The sequence below is a fragment of the Gordionus sp. m RMFG-2023 genome, chromosome 1 (assembly GCF_954871325.1).
Source record: "Gordionus sp. m RMFG-2023 chromosome 1, tfGorSpeb1-WG-v2, whole genome shotgun sequence".
NCBI classification, from domain to species: Eukaryota; Metazoa; Nematomorpha; class Gordioida; order Chordodea; family Parachordodidae; genus Gordionus; species Gordionus sp. m RMFG-2023.
In genome coordinates, this window is record NC_088775.1 from 15,067,065 (window position 1) to 15,085,273 (window position 18,209).

Genomic DNA, 18,209 nt, shown 5'->3' on the forward strand with positions numbered 1-18,209 from the left:
ATTTGCTTTCACATTTTTCTTTTCAATTCTAAATTACCTCTTTCATAATTTTCATATATTTCTACGGGAATTTTTTTCCAGGTAATTATTTTCCAAGGATTTTTTTCCGGGGAATTATTTTCCGCTTACCAGTAAATTTGATCAATCGAATATTTAGTAAGAGGTCGGTTTTGAGCTCGGCAATCAGTCAAATCAAATTATTTTCAAATTATTTTTAGGATAATGCATAGCACGTAAATATACACGTTTAAAACAAAAATTAAGAGATTTTGATTTATAACACCAGCAATTCAGTATTTAGTCATTGGGTGAGCTACGAGTCGGTTATCCGCCAAATCGCGATATTTTAAAAATATTTTTAGGATTGTGTTTTATACGTATTTATAGATATATAAAACGAAAATCAACATTTTTCAAATTATATTACTAGTAAATTTGGTCAATCGAATATTTAGTGAGTGGTCGGTTTTGAGCTCGGCAATCGGTCAAATCAAATTATTTTCAAAAAAATTGTTAGGATCATGCTTAGCACGTAAATATACACGTATAAAACAAAAATGAAGAGATTTTGATAAATAACGCCAGCAATATTATCTTTAGAAAATTTCCATTGTTTCACTATTCTAAACCTACTCATAAATTAAACATAAAAGAAACCTAAAAATTTTTTTACGTGATAAAGCGCATTCGCCCTCTCAACTTTGTAGGAACAACAGAGCTACGCTAGGTTTTTCTCATTTCCATCTAATTGGATTTGTTAAGGTGGGGAAGAAAATATGAGAAACCCTTTACACGTTTGTGGGCTAGCCGTACTTACTTGTACGCACAATAGTCCAAGGATTAACGTTTAAACGTCTATGGGCTGATTGAGAAAGGGACAGGGCCAAATAAGACAGCCCACACCCATACCTACTATCCTAATTTTATCTAACTATGATTGGATAGGGGAAGGCTGGTTTAAGTTAATGTTTAAAGATTCGCATTTAATAAAAAAAAAATATGTTATTCAAATAAAAGAAAACTTGTACTTTTGAGGTGGCTGAAGAGGAAGGGTATAGTTGTGGGTAAGGGTGAAGTAACGGATAGGGGATATCATCTCAGGTACGCACATTTTACCTTAAGAAGCTTTTGATAGATTTTTTATTTTTGTTTAGTCTGGTGAACTGTTTCCAGTTTAAGTTCAGGCCAGCAACATCTTTCAATACCCGGTGGAGCCATAATGTTTTGTATCTGCTATATGATTTACCTTTACAGGTAAAAAGCCAAGTTAAAGCATCATGAACCAAATTTCAGCTGGGGTGTCTCAGAATGTGCGCTAAGAAATTAATTCGTTTTTTCTTTAGTATGATATGGAAAGGAATATGTTTTGATTGTTTCCATAACCTTTCGTTCGATATTAGTCTGGGGTAGAAAATGCCGTTAATTATCCTTAAACACTTGTTGATAAACGTTTGACATTTCCTATTATCAGCTTTGCTTATTTCCCATGTTTCACAGCCATATAATAGAATGGGAATAACAGTGGAATTAAAGATACGTAGTCATGTGAAGGCAGGTATCTCCCTTGTCTTCCATAACTTGAAGTACTTGTAAAAAGCTACTTTAGCTTTTTGTATTCTTATCCTGAGTTCTTCTATACAGCCCCCTCTATTATCTAGGGTAATTCCTAGATATTTTATTTGGGTAACCACCTTAATCACCTCAGACCCAACATCGATACTTTCTATGGGAGACGTGTGTCTTGCTAACATAATCATGGTTTTCTTGAAGTTTATTTCTAGCCCGACTTTCGAGCTCACCAATTTCAACAAATGAAAAAGATTGGAGGTTTCCTCTAAATCCTTGGTGATGATTACCACATCATCGGCGTAGGATATAATCCTGTTCTCTAGATTGTACTTATTCGGATATAAGTTTAGTTCCAACAGGTTTGCAGCGTCTAAAGTATCTTTTAAAATCTTATTCATAACTATGTTGAAGAGGATTGGCGAGAGAACACAGCCTTGTTTCACTCCTTTTTTTATCCTAAACGGTGGAGAGATTTTATTGTTTATTCTGCATGAGGTAAGCAAATTGTTATAATGGTGCCGTAATATCTTGATTATGTTTGTGTCAACCCCAACTTCTGATAGAATCTTCCAAAGTGCATCATGATTATCATTATCAAACGCCTGTTTAAAATCGATAAAAGTGAAAAAGAAAGGTAGTTTATATCTATCACATTTATGAATGATGATTTTAAGAGCAAGAAAAGGCTCCATAATGTTTTTGCCTGGGCGATAGGCGCAGATATACTTGGCGAAGAGGTTTTGCGATGTTTGTAAAATGTGAAACTTGAGGAGGATCATAAATATTTTAGAAGCAGTAGAGGTGAGTGCTATTGCCCTGTAATCTCCAAATTTAGTGGGATTTGAAATTTTAGGGAAGTTGCAAAGGGTGGATAGATTCCAGTCCTTCGGTGTCACCCCTGTGGACCAAATATTATTAAAGATGATTTGCAGGAAACGTGGTACTGCCTCCGATGTTGCTTTAAGATGCTCACCAGCTGGGCCAGGAGCTTTGTAATTCCTAAGTTTTTTAAGTGCAGAAGAAATTTCGATTAGTGAGAACTGAGAGGTATATTGAGGTGTTGAGAAATTGAGGTGTGGCTTGGAAATCAGATAGTACGCTTGTCGGTTTCCTGGATTCGAAGATCCTCATGTAGTGGTCCGTCCAAAGCGCCAATTGATCATCCTGGTCGATTATAACTTTGTTATTTTCCAGTCGAATGGAAGGGAGTTTTTTGAAAATTTTGGATTTGCAAAAATATTTGAGTTTGCTGTAGGCATCAAAAAGCCTGTTTCCTCTCATATCTGCATCAATCTCGTGTGCTTTCCTGACCGTAAAAATTCTTCTGTCACTTCTAAGCAATCTCTGTATAGATTTCCACAATTCTTTATCAAAGTGGCCTTTTAAACGGACCTCCTCAATTTTTATCATAGTAGTGGTGGATATCCATTCATTCCTTCCGAGAGAGTTGTTTCTTGCTAATACCTTGCTTGCCTCATGAATGTCACATTTAAAGATCATCCAGCATTCTTCCACTGTTTTAGCCTGGGATATGCTTTCAAAAATTGTAGCCTTCTCACATAGTCTGCGGTCAAAAAGTTCTCTGATCTCTGGTATTTGTAAGTAATAAATATTTCGCCTTCGGAGTGTAGCAGGCTGGTTGAGAATGTTATTTGATCTGATTGAGATATCCCATAAATTCTTCACCAAAATCTTTGCTTTGATCATTTTATGATCGGATAAGTTTACACTCGTCATGGCTATTACATCTTTGAACCAGCCATGGACATTTGAGATAAAGAAGTCTATCTGCGAAATGTAATTTCCCCTTTTAAAGGTGAGTGTATTTATCTCCCTATGAGAGAAGAAAGTATTTTCGATTTTAAGATTGTTACTGCTACATAAGTTAAGCAATATCCGACTCTCATCCCCATTGGGTTGTGCGAGGGCTGCATTTCCAATAGTGTTGTTCCTTTTATAGATCTCCTCCAAACCAATCCTGGTATTTAGATCACCTAACAAGATTATGTTATATCTTCTGGGTAAGGTATTGATTATGTTTTCCAGATCGTCAAGGAAGAGTAACCTGTCTCTCCTATTTGGAGGTGCGTAGATGTTTACCAGTATTGTTTGCCTATAGTTTGTGTTGATGTATAGTAGCCCGCATCTCTCTGAGATAGGTGTAAACTTATTTATATGATTATGAATTTTCTTGTTTACCAGAAACCCGACGCCTGACCAGCTGTTTGAAGTGGTTCCAGATTTTAATTTTTAGGTTTTTCATAAAATAAAAAAAGCAGGGTTGTGCATTTGACCGGTCAAATACAATTTGGTCAATTGACCGATATTTGACCGGTCAAATATGGTCAAATACGGTCAAATATGGTCAAATTCAAATAAATGTTTTTTACACCAATATTAACTTAATTTTGCATTTAATATTATAATAAATCTATGTATAATAATAAATATCATAATATTTTTTAATTCATTCTATAGTCAATGTTTCACCCTCCGTGGCAGAGTCTTGTTCCGATTCATATTCAATATCATTATTTTCTTTAATATTTTTAATCAATCTTAAATTATGATACACTCTTACTAATTTTCCTGCTGTAGAAGCCTTTAATCTATTTCTGTTTTTCGTGTGAATATTGCCCTAAACCGACCAATTTCTTTCAGAAGAAGAAGTCGAACTAGGAAATGTTAGTAAAATATTAGCGACTTCTCTTAATGGGCAAGGTGGGCAAAATGCATTCCACCAACTTGAGGCCGAAATTTGATTGTTTCTTATGGAAGTTACAACTTTCCACATATGGCTATTAAATATACCGCTTTTGCTTCTGAAATTTACTATATTACTCAAAATATTTTGATTATCACCACCTTGTAAAATACCCAATTCTTGTATTATATTACATGCTTCATCAAATTCAGTATTAGTAAGATGCTCCCCTTGATATTGGGGGTCCAAAGCAGCATTGTGAGCACATGTATTTAGATCAGTTTTTCTCTTTTCAAACATAACCTTAATTTTTTTTTCTTGAGATGGAGAAAATATAGAATCATAGCATGATTGTATTATGTGTTTTTCCAAATTAAGCATCTCGTTTTTTACTTGGGCCAAAGTACATTTATCCCCTTGCACTTTCAACAATGAGGTAGCTAAAGGCGTCCAAAATTCTTCGTTTAATATATTATTGGTAATTTCTATGGGACAAATATCACAAACAGCTTCTTCAACAACTGATGCTTTTAGAGCTTTCTTGCATATTTGAATTTGTTCCATACATTTTATTGACGATGCCCATCTTGTTTGGCTAATTGTACTTAATGTAGATGGTATGCCATGAAGATTCTTATTACGGGAAAATACTGCAGCTGGTATGTGTTTATTCTTGAAAAATTTAACAATTTTTTTAATTATTGAAATATGGTCACTGAAGGTGTTCAATCGATCAAAATCGTGAAAGAATAACTGCAATGTATGCGCTGCACAACCATAACATTGTATATGATTATAAATAGATTCAAATTTTATAATTCTCCAGGCTGCTTTCATGTTAGCGGCATTATCAGTAACTAAAGAATATACTTTTACCGGATTCAATTCATGAATTACATTTTTAAATTCCTGGGCAATATAATCTGCCGTATGGCGATTTTCCTCAGTATTTAGAAATTTGTAGAACACTGGAACAGGCGTCATCACCATAAAATTAATAATACTCTCGTTTCTAATGTTGCTCCAGCCATCTGATACAATTGATAAGTAAGGAGCTTTATCTATTATATCTGCAACTCTCACCTCCATATCACCTGACGCTTTGTCTAAAAGATATCCAGCCAGCTGCCTTCTCCTGGGTAATGTGTAAATAGGACGTATTTTTTTAAAAAATTCTTGGATGTAGGGATTTTCAGTGATGTGGAAAGGTAAATTGCTCGCATATACAGCCTTTGCAAACAATTGATCCAGCTCATTTTTTTCTTTGGGATTAATTCTATCTATGAAACCAGTTATACAAAAGATTGAGATTTATATTTAATCGCCTTGCTTGTAGATTGATTAGAAATAATGGAATCGAATTCTCCTGAGTCACAAGACAAAATATTGTTCATTTGATAATCATTCTCACTAATTTCACCCAATTCTTCATTAGAGTTAGACTTAGAAGTATTACAAATTACATTTGTGATATTTTTTGTAGAGGTTGATATTTTGGAATTTGAATAAAATTTTTCCTTAATTATAACAGGGCACATAGTACAGCTGCTTAATAAATGTTTGACCATTCTATCAACGTGGGTGATATAGGACATCTTGCAAAACTTGCACACCGCTTTAACTGATTTACCATCGCGTACTTCTTGAAAATGTTTCCAAACATGATGCTTTGGTTTGACCATAATCCCTAATATATTAAAATTTAACAAAAAATGATTTTGATTATTGTAAAGTTAATCAATCTTAACTATTTTATAATTATCGACCAATTATTCCAATAATTTCTTAATATTATAAATATAATATAATATATATAACTTTTTACCAGAATTGAATAATATTCCGTAAATCTGACCAGAACAATTAAAATGAAAATTAATTTTAAAAACCAAATATAGCAAGTGTAAGTAAAACAAATGAGAATTAATATAATTTATACTCGGCTAAATATTAAATAAAATTTAAATTTATTAAAAAATAAGAATGAAAAAATTATATTATGATTATAATAAATCGGGTATTTTTATTTTTTTTAAGAAAATTAATTGAAAAAAATGAAGAAGGCGAGAAACGGCAATGATTAGGCGAAAAAATAACTAAAAATAATACTATATTTAGGAAAATTACATATTTATATTTTAACAATAAAAAAATTCTTTTGTTTTTAACAATTCATGATACAAATAATTTTTTAAATAATTGTAACCTAATAAGATTGATAAACATGCTTTTAATGCATACTAGTTAATTATATCAAAATATTTATTCGCCATTAATATTTTAGAGTATTTGACCGTATTTGACCGGTCAAATATTCCTCCGGTCAATTGACCGACATGCCAACCCTGAAAAAAAGTGCTATCCAATCATCATTCCGGTTTCCTAAAATGATACATATTAAAACATATAACGCCCTCTTACGGATATATATTTGTTAATTTTTAAAATTGAATAAAATGTACTTTTGTTTTAATAAGCTAGAAAAATAAATTTCTTACTAATAATATTAAATAAAAATAAAAAATATATACTATATGATATTTAATCAGTATTCTTCATTTATAATAAAAAAAGTTTAAAAAATTATCAATAATAAAATATACATAATAAAATTTTGATTTATTTATGATTGATTATGATTGATTGCTATTTAGCAATGCATTAGCAATTCAATATATAGTGGGGAAATTTTTTCCGGAGAATAATTTCCAGGGGAATTTTATTCCGGGGATTTTTTTTCCGGAGAATTATTTACCTGGGAATTATTTTCTGGGGAATTTTTTCCGGCTATTTTTTTTCCGGGATTTTTTTTCCGGTGAATTATTTTCTGCTTACCATAATTTTGAAAGTATACTTATATCTCCTTGGCATAAATTTGATTAAATCATTCCCCTTTTTAATTTGATATAATATTTTTGACCATAAATATAATATATTATTAAAATATTAAAAGATTTATGATAATTCAAAATCAAATTAGCAGAAAGAAAGAATAGGTTTTATTTCATTTTGATATAGCAGAAAGGAAGGAAAAGGAAATATTAATATATTTGTTATGAGTACTAATTTTAAAAATTAGGTGCTGCTATATAAAAAAGAGCTCCTATATAACGACGCCTCTTAAGCAAACCGCCCAATGGTGTAGATAAATCCCTCATAAATTGGTATAGGTTCTAAATCGCGAAAACAAAAATTGCTGAAAATTGGGAATCTCGCTTATATCTCCTAGAAAATTTTATAAGTGATATTGAAAATAATATTAATAGTTGCTAGGGTAGTAAACACTTATATTTCAATTGAAATTAAAAAATTGCCAAAAATGAAGAAAATATCATTGCTCCCAGAATTGGGAACAACATTTAAGAATAATGATATTTCACTCATTTTTAGAGATTTTCTAAAAAACTAAATTTAAATAAAAATTTATATTTCCCTAACATATATTAATATCAATTTCAAATTTACTTTAAAAATTTCCTAGGATATAAGCTAGATTCCCAATTTTTTTTGCTTTTGGTGATTTTTATTTTAGCGATTTAGAACGAAAACCCATAAATCCTCTCCCCCTTCTGAAAATATTTTGGCTATTACATATGTTTGAATTTCATTTAAAATTGTTCTCATATTAAATTGTTGAGGGCACCGCCCCCCCCCATAGAATAAAGATCGAGCTTCATAGTAATGCAGGAAAATCTTGTGTAAACTAAAAAGAGTGCTCTTATAATTGAATTCACCATATCTTGAATATCTAAAGAAATTGTTTTGGCGTTTAAAAACAATAAAGATTAAGCCATATACATCAATTAATTATTTTTTTATATAAATGATTGCCCTATAAATATTGTTGAGCAGAATGTTTTGAATTTACCTATTAAGCCAAAACTGTGAAATAACTTTTCCCAGTATAAAACTAACCCTTTTATAATAGTAAAAAGAAGAAATTATAATTACTCACAGGAAGAAATCAAATGTCAATGTTATAAGTTGTTGAAGAGGAATTAAACAAAGTTTATTTAAAAAACTAATATAAAACTTAAAATTCTTATTTGAAAACATGTTATTCGCTTTAAGAACCCGTTTCAATTCCAAAATGAACTCCTTAGATGACGTTATCCTAAATTAAACTGCCAATTTTAATATTTTAATATTGTATCTTACCGTTTTAGAGGCGTCACCCGCTTTTGCTAAGAGAGTAGCTAAAGGTTAAGCTTTTTAATTATGGGGTATATGCCAAAGACCTTCAGGCCCAGTATTAAGCCCGGAAAAATTTAGAATCGGGGCATCAAGGCATCAATTTAATTATAATTTTATATTAAAAATATAAGATTTTTATATTGAAATATTAGAATTTCATTTTAAAATATAAAAAATAAAAGAATTTTTCTCATTATTAATTTGATCTCTCTATATAAATAAATATAATAATTTTGCTAAAGCATGGCTTGAGAAAATTACCAATTGCCAATTTAAATTATATTTTGTACAATTATCCAAACAAGATGGGCATTCATTAAAATGTAAGGAGCAAATATAAATTTGTAAGAAAGCACTGAAAGCAGCTGTTAAAGTTGAATATTTGTTCGAAAGAAATTACCAAATACATTAAAAAATATTTTGGAAACCTTCCAATTAATGAAGAAGAAATGTAGTAATGTAGTTTTCCGTCATCTTGCGATCTGTCCCTGACAACATACGTAATTCCTTGAATTTAGGACAGAGAAAAAGAGAGATAAAATGATACTCATGTAAAACAAATTTTTCAATTAAAAAAAATGCTTTATATTAAGTAGAATCAATTTTATCTCTCTTTTATCGCATTGATATGTATTACAAACTTCAAAAAGTTCATAATACCAAATTACCACTTTAAAAAGAGTGCAAGAGTCCGACTGTAACTAAACAATAGCTCTGTGATTATTTCCAAGAATATTGACAAGATCCTAAAGAATCGGAAGGTCTATAATATAATACTTTTCCGATCCTCCATGTCTTGAAGAACTTTTATAATTTCCTCATTTTGTGAATAAACACTATTGAGCATATTGTATTTAGAGTTCCAGCAAATTACAGGAGGCTCAGGAAGTTAATGAACTATCATTGATCAGTTGAATTACGATTGTACTGTTGTTTAACAAGCTCAATTATTTTACGACAAATGGGGCGATGGTAATTCTGTTAATATGTCTATACCCGATGATGAATTTAATAATTAACTATATGTAAAAATAGATGAAGCAATTAAGGTGGATAATTTGTTAGAGTGATGGGCGCTCATCAAAGCCAATTTCCAATTTTGGTAAAATTGGCAAAACGGGTATTGGCAATTCCTGCTTCAATTGTGAGCGGAATTTTTCCACTATTGGGAGAATTCTTGAAGAAAGAAGAAGTAATCTTCAACTGAAAAGGTAGGCATGCTTATCTTTCTTTATGATCAAGGATGCGAACCCTATAAAATTTTAGCCCGGGTTTGATTCGGGCTCGGTTTAAGGAAATATTTTTGAACTTGGGTTTGGTTCCGAGTTTAGCTCCGGTTTAGGAATTTTTAAATTCATAAAAAAAAATCTTTATTTAAAACATATTTAAAAAACTAGACATAAATTTGGTATAAATATAAATTTTTTATTTTATTTATAGGCAAAATAAGTTAAAACAAGCATAGTCATGTATAAATCTTTTATTAAGACGTATTTCTTTAAATTAACAATATCCAATATAATAATTTTTACTTTGACTTGTTCACTTTCATTTTCCTCCAATTAATAATCATTGAGAATAAGTTAAAAATTAAAAATAAATGTCGTAAATGAAAATTGTTTAAAATTTATTAACACTCCAATAGGAATCTTTGAGAATAAATTAAATAAGTTCTAAAAATGGCGTAAATGAATTAAGTTGTTTAAAATTTATTAACAATACACTTAATTGGAAATTTGAAAATATTATAAAATCTCAATTAAATTACTAATATTTGTATTTACACAAATATCTTAATATATGATTTTAAACAATACACTGAACCCGGGTTAATAAAATTCACGGATTCGGTTCGGGGTTCATATTTTTTCCCAAAAACCCGAGTTTTCTTCTCCGGTTTCGGGTTCGGTTCGAATCTCTGTTCATGATAATTTGTAAATTTTTTATATCTTTCTTGAGTAGAGGGTTTCGTCATTCATTCTGTTTTTTACTTTGCAAACTCTCAAATATTAATTGCATTTATTATATTTTACCTTGAGTCCTGAAAGTTTTTTTAATCCAACATTTTTATTTTTTTTACAGAAAGAAAGAAAGAATGATATATACAAATATTTTATTTTGTTAAATTTATATTATTAAATATATTATATTATATGTACAAATTGATTTTATTCTCAAAATATAATTTACTTTACATTTTTTTAAATAGCGATTGATTTTTATTTTATAAATATTAAATACAATATATGATATTCTCAAAATATTATTTACTTCCATTTTAATAAATATTAGTTTTATTTTTATAAATACACAATATAATATGGTATATTCATTTGCTTTACCATGCATTTTTTAAATATAAATTAAAATTATCACAAATACAATATATTATATTCTCAAAATATTATTTTCACAAATTTTTTATAGTATCAATTTGTAGTATATTAAATATATGTTTAGATTTAAAATAAAAAAAGATTAAATATGTAATATGCTTTAAATGAATACTCGCTGAAAAATACGGTAGTAAAATACCGAATAGGAGAATTTTTATTCCAGGTCGAATATAATTTTAAGAAAATACAGGCCGGGCTTAAATAAATTTTTTTTAAAAAATTCGGGTCGAGCTTAAAATTATTTATCTCGGGCCAGGGCCGTACATTTTTTTAAAAAAAATCCGGGCAAATAATACCTTTGTAGGTTTCTGGTATATACACAAAAATGTCTAGTATGGAAAAAAAAATTACAGTAATATTCCTTTTTAAAAAAAATTTTTGATTTCAATTTGAAAGATTTTTTATGCATGAAAATTATTACAAATGATTTTTTAAGAAAGATTTTGACATTTAAACTTGATCAAAAATCTTTGTTCTTCAAAAATAATTTTTTAAAATAAATTATGGGAGGTGCTCAGTGATAAAAAAAATGTTTAGAGGGACACTAATTTTAATTTTAGAGCTAAGTGCCCGCTTGCCTCACCTCAATAATATACTACATTAACTAATTGGAGGAGTGTATTCAAGGTCATTTCTTATTTTAAATTGGATTGGAAGTAAAATTTGCCTAATTTGAGCACCGTTGTAGCCTACCTAACTTAGACAGTTTCCCAATTTATCAAGATTATTTTAAATTTTCTAATAAGATAAGGACTCAAAATTTTGTTGGGCTTTTACTATTATATGTACCCTTTGGTTCCTTTTGGCGCTTTTTAAAACTTATAGAGTAAATGGTATAAACAAAGCGCCGATATACAGCAATATTTATACATGTATTAGAAAACTATTAATGAACCATCTTATTTGCATTTTAGAGTTTTAAACAGAGTTGTTAAAGAGCGGAGCTACAGGAGCGGCGCTCCTGGTGCGCCCCTCCTTTTTAAAAATGAGGAGCGGGAGCTAGCTCATTTTAGGGCTGGTGTGGAGGAGCGCCGCTCTACCGCCCTTTAAATTTAAGGTATAAATTAAATTATTTTTTAAATATTAATAATGTTGTTAATTAAAATTCAATAAAAATGAAATTTTATTTTATTTAAATTTATCCATTAATAAATGTTGAACCGAGTTTTGAATATTTTTTGGAAAATCTTGTAAGTCATTTAATATTCATTTTATAGATATATAATAAAAAATAGTTTTAGATATTATGGATTTAGAGATTATAGAAGAAGAAATCGAATTTCCAATTCCATCATACAAAAAATATTTTAAACTTCTAAAAGATGTTGATCCAAATAATCAAACAAATTTAAGGGCAAAATGTCTTTTGTGTTTAGTAAAAGTATCTCATTTTCAAAAGTGAGCAGCTTCAATCTGAAAAAGCATTTAAAAGTAAAAAACCTTTCTTTTAAATACAAAATGATAACTATATTTTTTTTATCTTGGAATTATTTTATTTAAAATGGTTATAATTATTTTTGGGCAATTCATTATAGTTGAGCCTGGGTTGTTACTTGTTAGATATGATGATGCTTTTTTAAATATATTTTAACATTTATTTTTATTTTCTCATTACTTGTTCAACCTCCTTTTTTATACCTGAATTAAAAAATATCTTTATAAAATACAATATCCCGCTTCCCTCTAGTGCTCCTGTGGAGCGCTTATTTAGTATTGCAAAACAGATCATAGGGGAGAAGCAAGGATGTTTTTTAGATTATAATTTAGAAAATTTATTACTTTTAAAGGTTAATAAAAGATTATAAATATTTTAATAGATCATTTTATATAAATAAAACCTTTTGATAAACAATATGATTTTGTTTCGCATACCTTCCAAAAAAATGAAAATCAAAGAAGCGGTTATGGAGTGGCGCTCCAATACTTGGAGCGGGAACTAGTTCCTTTTAAAAATGTAGTAGCGGGAGCGGGAGCTAGCTCCTTTTAAAAAGGAGCGTTATCAACTCTGGTTTTAAATATAATAAAATATTATGTAGAAATAATATATTTTTTAAATGCAATTACAGTTCAAATGGAAAAGTTTACTATGGGAAAAAAAGAAATATTTAATATATGATAATTCATTTTTTTTAAATTACCTTAATTAAATTTTAATTTAAAACAATTTTAATTTATATTTTTATATAAATCTTATCTTTTATGTTGCATTATATAATTATATATAATTACATAATTCTAATATTTATGTTACTTTTGATAATATAACCGTTATTAATTTCTTTCTTGTTTCGATGAAAATAAAATTAGATATAATACATTATAATATCACACATTATACTATTATATTAATGTCCTTATAGTAATTTAGTATAGTGTAGGAGTCATTAAAAAATATCCATTTTAACAAAAAAAAGGCACATTTAAATTTATATCTTTACGCACATTATTTATCTGGAGTTGTAATAAACTTAATCGATAATTAAATAAGTGTATTTCATATTGTATAGATAGTTAATGCAACTACAAAATTTTACTAGATGATTTGAAAATGGTTTTAATTATAAGTAGTATTTGGTTTGTTTTTTTTTATCTAAGTTAAACAGGGATCCTATTTAATCGCTCAGAATTAAAACTGAAGTTAAAAAAAAATCCTCAAACGCTCAAAAAAAATACATAAATGCTCAGAATTATTTCCTAGCTAAGATAAAAAAAAGCAAACTTATTACTAAATAGCCAAAAGAGCAAATAGAAATAATTTAAAAAAACTAAAAAAAACGTGAATAAAATACGAAAAATACAATGCAACATAAAAACAAACCAAAATAGGGTTTTCTATCTCAAATTTATTTTAACCTATACTAAAAAACAATTAAGTATTCAAATTAAGTCGATCCAGGACATAGCCTAAGCATTTTTTATTTCTTAGAAATCAAGGAAAAAAACTCTGAGTGTTTCTGTTTTCTATAATGACGAAAATTATTCATATAACTAGTGGGGAAATGATGCAATAATTTATCTCGACTTGGAATTGTATCGCGGGTAAGTCACAGAGACGTGTCTTTTAACAGGTAACTCATAACCTAATTAAGTTAGTTATCAGTTGATTATAATACAATGACTTTTAACAATTCTAGGGAATGAAATTTGATTCAAAAAAAAAATAATTAAATTATTTTCTATTTAAATTTATATATAATTAAATTGTTACGAAAGAGAAATTATGTTTTTTAAATCTCATTAATATGCAGATTTTTTTAAATATAGCAAAAAGTACTTTTTTAAAAAAAAATTAAATCATTGTTATTTTAATACTACTATCTTATATAAAGTTGCATTATGAAAGTTCTTAATATTAGTGTTGTTACAAAGCCCGATTCGGGTCGATTTTTAAAAACGGCAGGATTAAGATTATAACCAAAATAATATTGTGTAATCTAATCATTTTGCTCATAAATGTCAGAAAGGTTTGGGCTTCTACTTGCCAAATCTTGAGGCTTACACAAAATTATTTTGGCTAACATCTTAATTGGGCCTTTTTTAAAATTGACCCAAATTGGGCTTTTTGATAGCACTACTTAATATCCATTCAATGATGAAACTCAGATAATTAGAACGGGGTAGATTATATATCTAGACGAGTCTTTATGGGAGGTAATGTCCCTCTTTTGGGTTTTCCTCAGTTTTGTTTGTTATGCGTTTACTAAAATTAAAAATGGTAACTAATTTTTAAGATGATACCCTAACCTATCCTATCCCCCATATATTGTATATTTAGGTAAAAAAAATAACCAGTGCTTAATTACATGATATCTATCAGTAAATTAATATATTTTGTATGATCAACAATTTAAAATATAATTCATAATGATATACTATTAAATTGCCAAATGAAATCTTTACATCTCACAATTTATACTTATTTATTAAAATATACGATATCCATCGTTATGAACACTTTTATTATCAAAAAAATCAACATTTTAAGTTTATATACAAAATTCTTAAAACTATAAATATACCCTGATAATTGTATCCTGTATTACTACACATTATATTGTATGGATTGGATTTCGATATAAAAACCAAGGATATTTATTTAATAAATAATAATCTCATCATATATGATTTTAGATGAATGAAAATTTTTTTAAAATTTATTCTTAATTACTTTTATACAGATGGCAATTCTTGAATTAAATTATTTAATATATCTGCTTGTCATTAGCCATAATTTTTATATCACTCAACTTAGGTCTATATGAACGCAACGTAAATGATAGAATGATGGAATATTTACTACACCTTCTATATTTATACTATTTACACCCAAATGTTATTCTTTATTATTTTAGAATTTTTAAAATGATTAAATTTGAATATTTTAGGTTTGATTTAATTTCCTAAATGAATCTTAAGAAAAGGATGATTTATTTTTATATTTACAAATTAGAATTTTTTGATGAGTTCTTAAATGATTAAATTTTATACGATGATTTATTTATGATTAATTTTTTATTTATATTTACGAGTGGTCAAATTTCTTATAAAGTAGAGATGAATTTCGAAGCCCTTACCACTATTATTACAACTTTATATAAATTTTATGCTACTCCCCCACACCCCGACACACATATTAAATTTAAAATATTAACTAAGATATAATAATTTCATATAAATATGCATTAACTAATCCTAAAACCTAAAATAAAATCATTAAAATTATATATGATGAAAACTCACATTTTAATAATTTATCTATGAATAAAAGTTATTTAAAAAAATTAATGGTTTTAACTTTCCTTCCACTTTATATAAAATACTACAACATTTTTTCATGATTAAGATTAAGAATTATGAAATTAAAGTATAAATTTAAAAAAAAATATGATAAAATAAAATCTGTTGTAAAAATGTTTTATTAACTAATGATTAAAAAATTATATAATAAAAATAATAAAATCAGCTACTTTTTCGTAACAATGAAAGAACACTTAAAAAAATTTTTAAACAGTGTTAGATTTTTTTCATAATAATAATTATATTAGTGGGTCCTCAGATGAGAAGGCGAAAATAAAAATCTTATTTTTTTTCCAGGGCCATCAATATTGTGCTGTGCTTTGTATATTTTTTAAAATGAAATAAGCGATTTTTAGTGGGATAGGTACCGATTAAAATGTAGAATTTTTGTGAGGATAAGTAATTCTGTTTAATTAGGTTGGACGAAAACGAAATCAACTCTCGTTTAATAATTTAATTGTAAAAATTCTAACTCATGACACAAACAATTAAAATTATAGAGTCCTAAGAATATAATCTAGATAGCCTCTAGGAGATAAGATCCTCCACTTAATTGAGATTAGGAATGTATTGGGTTCCTCTACTCATTAATAGTGCCCACAGGAAGCGTGAAAAACGCAAACTACATTGTTTCAGTTTTTATTTGCTCTTTGATAAATAAAATGCGAAACAACTTCTTCAATTTATATGTATTATAACTTTTAGGGAATAAAAAAAATAAAAATTACAAATCTCATTTTAACTTTAAATGAAGTGTGACGTTACTTTATTAAAATAGGTAGAAAAAGGCATTACTTTTTTAAAAAAAGTAGCTTCTTTAAGATTTGGACGTGTTCATTAATTAATTTTTTCATTAATATTTAGAAATAGAAACAATTTATTGATTTTGCGATAAATAGAAGTCATAATCATTATAATAGCCTTTGGACCAAGCTCATTTTAATTATATATAAATTTTATTTTTTTTAAAAAAAAATTAAAAAGGAAAGCTCAAAATGCTGAAAATTATTCTGACCATTATTCATGAGAAAGAATATTAATATATTTATAATTTATATTAAATTTTGTATCATATTATAACTAAAAAAAATTTGCATATATTTATTTAGCAGATAAATAACCTTGAGTTAAAGTAAATGGTGTTTAAAATATTACTTTTTTAAAAAAAAACAAATAACTATATTGCAATTATTAAAGAAACCTAAGATGTATTTTATTCAATTGTATGGATATTTATAAATTATGACCCATTGACATCATTGAGACTTACACTTAATCAATTTTAAACTTATGTTTTCTAAAAAAAAATGTTTTATTAAAATAGATAATTAACATTTTGGTGAGTTCCATTTTGTTTCTCCTTATCTGAGTGAGGTTGATGATCATCAGTATCATTAATTTGTATATAAAAATTACAAATATATTGGTTTACTTAGAAATCATAAAAAAAATCTTACATTGAAATTCATGAGAATACTATGATGAATAAATTAATCCCAAATTATATTTCGAATTTTTTAAATAGATTAGAGCTCCATTTCTGTTAATTAATTATTATGTGAGTTTCTCTAGTGCTAAATGATGGCTAAATTTGTAATAATTGGTTTTAAAAAATGTATGATTAAATATCATAATTAATTTGTTGTATCACACAATATAATAATAATAATAATATATTTTTTTTAAATGTAAAATTATTAGATAAATATTTTATAATTATTTTCTAGCCAAGAACAAGAATATCATAAATTTATTGATTTATATATATATTTTTTTAAAATGAAAACAATCTGGTGGACAAAAAAAAGAAATATATTATCAAGATATTTCTAATAAAGTCTAAAATAATATTTTTATTAATAAGCGTTTTATCCTTATATATATTTTTTTTAAAAAAATTACATTATAAATAAATAACAATATAGACTTTATTTTCATTTTATAATCACAAAGCCGATTTAGATATGGACCCAACATTTTACATTTCATTTTACCTATGAGTCGAGGTCTTGGACAGAGCACTTGGATTTATACCGTGATTATCTAAAATATTTTTTGTTAATTCTAACTATAATTTCCAAAACATATCTACGAATATAATCAATATTATAAGAAATCAAAAGTCAAATAGTTTTATCCCCATAATTCCATGAAAACCTATTCTATGCTTTGAATTCGTATCATAGGCATATTCAAAATTTTGCTGAGAGAGAATGGTGGCACTATTAGGTAGTTTTTCCAAAAAAATTCTTATTAGAGGGATTTTTAAATTATTAAAATGATTTTTTTCTAAAAATCTTGAATATAGTCCGTGAAGTTGACCACACACTTTTGAATTTTCAATGGTTTATCAGTTGGACTGATTTGTACCCCCCGATTTGTACCGTTTTTAGTTCGATTTTTACTATCACCGTTTTTGAGATATTCAAAGAACAAAATGGGGGGCCGACTTCACGACAGCCCCCCAACTTTTGAATTTAAAAATAAAAGGTGTATAGGTCGATAGAGGATGATTTGTACTGATTTGTACCGTTTTCAGTTCGATCTGT

At 27.6% G+C, this 18,209-nt stretch overlaps 1 protein-coding gene across 5 annotated transcripts in view; it reads right to left on the reverse strand.

Moving 5' to 3' along the window:
• Positions 1–17,342, reverse strand: part of LOC135930991 (ras-related protein Rab-37-like) — a 41,437-nt gene extending 24,095 nt beyond the window's left edge. The window contains exon 1 of one of the 5 annotated variants that reach the window (XM_065467860.1): positions 17,118–17,342. In XM_065467860.1, the coding sequence (XP_065323932.1) occupies positions 17,118–17,129 (12 nt within the window). In that variant the 5' untranslated portion in view covers positions 17,130–17,342. Of the gene's footprint in view, positions 1–1,028; positions 4,353–17,117 lie in introns of those variants that run through there. The other 4 variants (XM_065467996.1, XM_065468143.1, XM_065467926.1 and 1 more) reach the window with 4 other exon arrangements.
• Between the last annotated feature and the right edge of the window lie 867 nt (positions 17,343–18,209).